The following is a 6,433-nucleotide window of genomic DNA, read 5'->3' on the forward strand; positions in this document are numbered from 1 at the left end:
GCCGGGCGCTTACCTGCCTCGCAGCGGGGGCGGAAAGCAGCGGCACCCCCCGCCGTGGTGACCCCCGGCCGCGGGGCCCGGGCCCGCCATGTCGCGGCCAGCGCGGGGTCAGAGGGCGGGGGTCGGGGCCAGGGGTCAGCGCCGCGTCCTCCGCCGCGCCAGGGGGCGCTGCCGTGCGGCGGCCGCCACTTCCGGCGCGCGGTGGCGGGCGGGCGATGGCGGCGCAGTTCCGCAGCTACGTGTGGGACCCGGCGCTGATCGTGGCGCAGATGGTCTTGCTGCAGGCGGGCTACTACAGCTCGCTCGGGCTCTGGCTCGCCCTCCTCGGCACCCTGGGCAGGACCGGGCCCTCCCTCCACCAGGTCTTCAGCGACGAGGTGAGGGCGCGGGCCCGCCCGGGCCCCGGGGAGCCGCTGTGGGCACAGGCCCCCGGGGCGGGCGCGGGGGGCGGCTCTCTCGGGGGCTTCTCTGGGGGAGGCAGACCCCGCTCCCCGCGTCGGCATTGCCCCGCCGTAGGTAGCACCCCGGGATAGAGGCGGGCCTCCCCCACCCCATGTAGCTGCCCCCCAGTATTTACAGACCTGCCGTAGGTGCCCCTGGTGTGGAGGCAGGCCCCTCCCTTTGATAGGTGTTCCCCCGGTATAGACACAGCGCCTCGCTGTATAGGTGGTACACCCGTCTAGAGACAGACACCCTGTATAGGTACCTCCAGTATAAAAACAACTCCCCCCATAGAGGTAACCCCAGTATGGAGACACACACACGCTCCATGCCTCATTTAGATGGTACTCGTCAGTATAGGAACAAACCTGTCCCTTTTCTATAGGTACCCCCAGACAGAGAGACAGACCTCTTAGGACTGCCGTAACGGCTCAGGCCCCTCTCATAGATCATAATCAGCGCAGGGCTGTGCCGATGATAACGAGATTACGTGCTGGGGGCTGTGATTTGTGCCACGGTTTCCTACTAATAGTCCCATGTAGATTTTAGGCTTCTCAACCCCGCCGGGGAGGCTCTCCATGATGGCTTTCATCCTCAATGCGCTCACCTGGTAAGTTGGCAACTAGCTGGAGCACCTGTGTCTTGTTCTTTCTTAATATTAAACTTGAAGAGAATTCAGCATGACATACTGCCTCTCTTAAAAGATCTGCCAAAAGCGTTGTGCCTGATTGAGCATGTCTGCTGAGAGCAGTTGGGAACTGCTGACTCCTGACTTTCTAGAGCCTGGATAAGTCATTTCACTTCACTGCCTCAGTTTCCCACCTGGGAATGAGATTTGCTTCTGTGAGAGATATTACTGAAAGTTAGAATTAATGGATCTCAGCAAACACTGATCTATAAAGAGGAATGTATTTTTCCCCTGCCACTGGGCAAAGATTACTGGGGGAGATAGTTTAAAAATTCCTGCCTGGCTCTCTGCACTAAAAGCTCATTTCCCTGCTGTCATATAATTAAAAAGTGGTAAGCATGTAAGTCTTGCTGCAGCAGCCAGGAGAGGGGTCAGAAACATCCTTAAAACACTTTAAAAGTTTTAAAATAGCTAAACAATCAGCACTGACAGCTGCTGCTAGCTCTCACTGCATCTCCTTTGCCATAGGCATGGTGTGGTTTGTTTATTGATCTCTGTCTTTATTTTGCAGTGCTCTGGGCTTGCTGTACTTCATCCGCCGAGGAAAGCAGTGCCTGGATTTCACAGTCACGGTTCACTTCTTCCACCTTCTGGGCTGCTGGATTTATAACTCGCACTTTCCCTCGACCCTGACGTGGTGGCTGGTGCACATCGTGTGCACCGCGCTGATGGCTGCGATCGGGGAGTACCTCTGCATGAGGATAGAACTCAGAGAAATCCCCCTCAACTCTGCACCCAAATCCAACGTATAGACTCGCTCTGGTAACAACATGCTGCATTATGTCGTTGTTTCCAGCACAAGTGCATCTAATGCCTGAGAATCATCACTGAAGAAGCACAGCAGGTCTGTTTAGACTTTTTTTTTTTGGACCTTGGTGACTGCATGAGTGTGAGCATCTCCTCTGGCATCAGCCAGCAACAGGGGAGGAGCAGATGTTTATTTTGTTAACACAAAGCATTTAATATGACTGTATGGCGAGCGTGCTCTTAAAGTCTTCACTCATGAGACTGTTAAAAGCCAGGTAGCAAAACTTGATACGTGAGGAGCATCTGGAATTTAACAAATGTGAGAGTGCCCTGTATGGGTAACGCAGTAGTCAGTTCTTCTTGCAGGAGCTGGCACAGTGAGCAGTGGGGCTGGGAGCTGCTGCTACTGATCTGTAACTTGTTTGGGCTTTGGTTGGAAAAGGAAGTCAAGGAGGTGAATGGACAGAGAGAGAAAATAGTTGTACTTACCTGAATCACCAGCTGAGACCCTAAATAACCTGTAACGTTAGGTGGGTTTGTTTGCTGTTTCCATGTTTAATACATAGAGATGTCAGACAGCAGTTTGCTGAAGAAATCTTTTGTAATAATAAAATGTTATGTTGCTGTGAGCGTGTTACGGTTCTCCTGGGAAGCTGAGTGCTTCAGGAAATACCATGAGTGTCTGTATCATGGCAACAGAAGGATACAGCCAGAGAACACGTGGCTGTAAGACGCCCACTGTCTATGGCACATAAAATTTCCTACAATAAATATTTCATACCTCTGCTCTGAAATGAAGGCATCAGTGAGTGCTGTCTTGGGAAGTCAGCCAGCATAAACCTCGCTTCAGGAGGAGCGTCAGCAGCCCAGGGTCTCCACAGGTTCAGCCCGAGGCTGGAGCTGTCCCGTGGAAGCCTGCAAAGGTGTCCTGGAGCCATGCTGCTCTTCCCACTTGTCCGGGTCTTCCTGTCAGGTTTCAGAAGTCTAGCAACAGATCTGGTCTGGTAGAGGTGATGTTTAATTCAGTGAGAGACTCCTGCTTATTTCTCAAAATAACAGGATGTGCCTTTGTTTAGAGGCACTTCAAATAAACATCACCCGTGGGCAGGCAGGGACAACACCTTACTGCTCAGGGGCCAAAGCCAGATGGTTCTTCAGATCCCACAGCCCAGGCAAGCAGACCTGCATTCTGCCTGGCTTCTGCTGAGAGATGGCCAGTTTGTGCGAGCCCAAACAAGGGCAAAGCCAGTTCTAAAGGCAGATTTTTGTCCTGTGCAGCATCTTGCTGCAGTAACTTTCCTTTGTATGTTAATATTTGTAAGTGTTGATTTGCATAAATTATTTGCTAATTCAGTTTGTTGAAAAGCAGTGGGATGATTTGAGATGCAAAAGTTGATAAAGTCTTTGAAGCTGCTCTTTTGACTTTTGTTACTAGGGGAGCTGTATTTCAGTTCCCGCTCATATTCAGATACTACAGATTGGGGCAGGATGACATCCTGATGTTTTAAATACTTGGCAGGTCTGCCACAGAGGAGGATTGCTGGTTATGTTTAGCCAGAGCTTTATATTCTGAGATTTTGCCAGGACCTCTTCCTGACGAAAAACCCCTTTAAGCAGTTTTAAACAGCAGCAGTCTTTCAGAGGGAAGAGTTTACACAAGTTTTTTTCTGGGCAGGAGCCAACACTTGCTGGAGGGCCACCCAGAGGTCACTTCCGAGGGCTTCCCCCGCAACTCTGCTGTGCAGTCAGCAAGACAGTTCATCCCTTCTCAAAATCTCCTTGTTTCTCATATAATAAAGATACTTGCCTTTCTTCCAGTCACCTTCAGCCTAGATATAAACTGGTCTTCCAGCAGGTGCCAGTATCTCCTTCGGAAAAGAGCAGCCAGTGTGCTGCGACTGGGATCAGGGGCACAGCAGAAGGCACACTGCCTCGGGGCTGACAAACACCGGCTTGGTGTCAGTCGGATTTTAAGACTTTCAGGGTCATTTTGTCCTCTCCTGCTTTTTGTTGCTATTACTGAGAAAGAACATCCCAATCCTGCACAGGGAAAGTTTGCAGGCTTAATTCAAGGCTTAACAGCACACCGAAGCACAGTGTGAACTCCTGTGTTCTTCAGGGGTGGTCTTAAGGAAAATGTGAGCTAGAAGACTAATTACAGTGAATGTGAGAGAGCAGAGGGAAAGCCACATTCATCCCATTTCTTAAAGGAGAATGGGCAGCTAATCCCAGTGTTGCTGTGAGACTGTATTAAAGAGGTGCTATCTTTGTTCCCCCTGTAAGAACAGAGATGAACACTTTGGGTCGAGGAACACTTACCTCCTTATTTTCTGAATACATGAGACATGCTGCAGCTGCTTCAGCAGCCTCCCTTGCTGAGCAGGGTGAAGTCCGAGTACAGCTTCGTATCTAGAGACACTCAGAGCAGGACCACAAGAAAACTCCTTGGCAAATGTGGATTTAACACACTGTGTGGGACATCCAACGAGCTGCCCTCTATCACTATGAAGCGTGCTGTAGGATTAGAAATTCTTTCTGAAAGTCTGCTGACTTTGCCTTTGAGGACTGAATCTGTATATTAATTTTTTCTTTTTTAAAGGAAATCTACTGTAATTGTCCTAGTCGTAGGGGAAGTTCTGCTAAAAATGAAATTGATTGATTGAGGAGGGAACCTCTGAAACTCATCACTCCCATACTGTGGGACCTAATTTTCACTCACATGCGTTCAGTCATATTTAGGAGCACCTTTGGCTTTAAAAAAAAATCTGCTGCTTCATACTGGAATGATGGCAGATGGTCTTCGTTTCTTAATGAATCTTTGGGTTTTGTGTTGCAGTAGAGTTGAGGGATTTGCTTCCAGGGAAGATATGCCTCAACACCTGCTCTTCTTAGAGACTGTGGTAGTACACCAATGGTTTTGCAAAAAGAAGAATTCTTGGAGATCTCTGCTGATACTTTTGCATTCCCCTTCCCCAGAGCTGTTTAAAAGTAGGAAATTTTAACAGAAATTTTAACAGAGGGGAAGATGCTAAATCCAAAAAGAAGCTAAGGGTTGTGGGACTTTGGGTGATTGTGCTTATTTGTTTTCCTAAAGGCATTGAACACTCATTGTAAATAAAGAGCAGGTACAGGATCTGGATCCAAAAGACTCTGGCCTTGGTGGTACACAATACCCACCTGCTTCATCTTTCCCCAGCTACAAACCACAGGCAGGAGAAGAGATAACAGGGAGGGGAAGCAGGATCAAACAGCGTATGCTGCTGTTGGAGCAGAATCAGAAGAAAAACCAAAGCAGCTGAGTGCTTCGCTCCAGGTTCTGCAGTGCTCTGGTTTGCCCTTTCTCCACTACTACTCTTAAGGCTTTGTGCCTGAGATGCCGAGTCTGTGAGTAGCAACTCTGTTGTCTGTAGAAAGCCTAGGTGCCTCACACTGAAGTGCTGTCTGAACACCAGCTGCTCCTCCCTGACTTATTTCTTGGAATTTGTCTCAATTTATTTGTTCCCTCCTGCTGCTGCAGGAGCAGAGTGTTAGGTGATAGGGAAGGTAGGAGGAAGAATGTGTGAATGCCGAAGGAGAGCAGCGTGACCCATCATTAAAAAGCCCGACACCACTGTTGGTAAAAAGATCCTTTGCTGTAGGAGAAGCTTGCCCACGTGCCTGTAATGCATCCAGTGGGATCTCTGGCGCTAGCAGGGCCCCAGATCCCCTCCTCACAGTGTAAAGCACATTTTCAGGTTTGGGGACACCGTTTCAGAACCTCCCGATCCATTTACGGCTGGTGGTATCTACTGCTGTGCCTACCCCCACGGCAGGCAGCGCTCAGACCATCACTGCAAGGTCCTTGTTCAGTATTTCTCAGCACCATGAGGAGCCGTGAGCTTCCCCAGCTCCGCACCCGGCTGTCCTTTGCTGTTAGCAGCTGCCTGCCCCTACTGAAGACAAAGCAAGTGCCCTGATAAGGGGCGAACAAGCTGTGGAAACAGCCAAAGTGATCTGTGACAGATCTAGGAAAGTTGGGCTGAAATACCTCATTAGTTGAAGACGGAAATTTCAGATCTGAAGAATGACAGCTGAGTCCCATTATTAGAACATGGAGTTTACCACCATGTCCGACTGTTGAGCCCTAGTTTAGAGTATGATGAAGACCAGCTCCTTTCCCATTCCAGAGTGGCAGCGCCGCATGGGGAATGCATTGGAAGCGGAAGAAAGTCCCGTCAGGACTGACTGTGCTTCCCCTCAGCGAGGAGCTGCCCCGCGACCCTCCTGGGAAACAGGTCACAAACCCATGCTGGGTCACCACAGCTCCTATGGCCCTGGCCGGCCAGGCAGGGCACAGAGCTTCATTAGCACCCTTAAAACACAGAATTGCATCATACTGCCCAGAAATACTGGTGAGTTTTTCTAACATACCCAGAAATCACTTGCAAGCACCTCTCTATTGCTAACACTTTCATGCTTGTACTGAAGCTGCAGAAGTAACAATGCTCTGAGCCACAAAGGGGACAAGAAGAGACTGTGCTATCAAACAGGAGGCGGGACAAATAATTTCTACCATGC

General features: G+C 49.8%; 1 protein-coding gene across 1 annotated transcript; it reads left to right on the forward strand.

Annotated features, from left to right (window-relative positions):
* Positions 1 to 204: 204 nt before the first annotated feature.
* Positions 205 to 2,670, forward strand: SYS1 (SYS1 golgi trafficking protein). The gene is made up of 3 exons (XM_074843252.1): positions 205 to 377; positions 984 to 1,051; positions 1,641 to 2,670. The coding sequence occupies exons 1-3, from the start codon at positions 216 to 218 to the stop codon at positions 1,879 to 1,881; spliced, it is 471 nt and encodes a 156-aa protein (XP_074699353.1). The 5' UTR covers positions 205 to 215; the 3' UTR covers positions 1,882 to 2,670.
* Positions 2,671 to 6,433: the final 3,763 nt, after the last annotated feature.

The sequence above is a fragment of the Strix aluco genome, chromosome 17 (genome assembly GCF_031877795.1).
Source record: "Strix aluco isolate bStrAlu1 chromosome 17, bStrAlu1.hap1, whole genome shotgun sequence".
In the NCBI taxonomy this organism is placed as follows: domain Eukaryota; kingdom Metazoa; phylum Chordata; class Aves; order Strigiformes; family Strigidae; genus Strix; species Strix aluco.

Bases quoted from the DNA above. Each gene is read 5' to 3' on its own strand.
- SYS1 (XM_074843252.1), top strand. From the start codon at position 216: ATGGCGGCGCAGTTCCGCAGCTACGTGTGGGACCCGGCGCTGATCGTG. The intron at 378-983 runs GTGAGGGCGCGG...AGTCCCATGTAG, and splicing joins ACCAGGTCTTCAGCGACGAG to ATTTTAGGCTTCTCAACCCC. The intron at 1,052-1,640 runs GTAAGTTGGCAA...TTTATTTTGCAG, and splicing joins ATCCTCAATGCGCTCACCTG to TGCTCTGGGCTTGCTGTACT.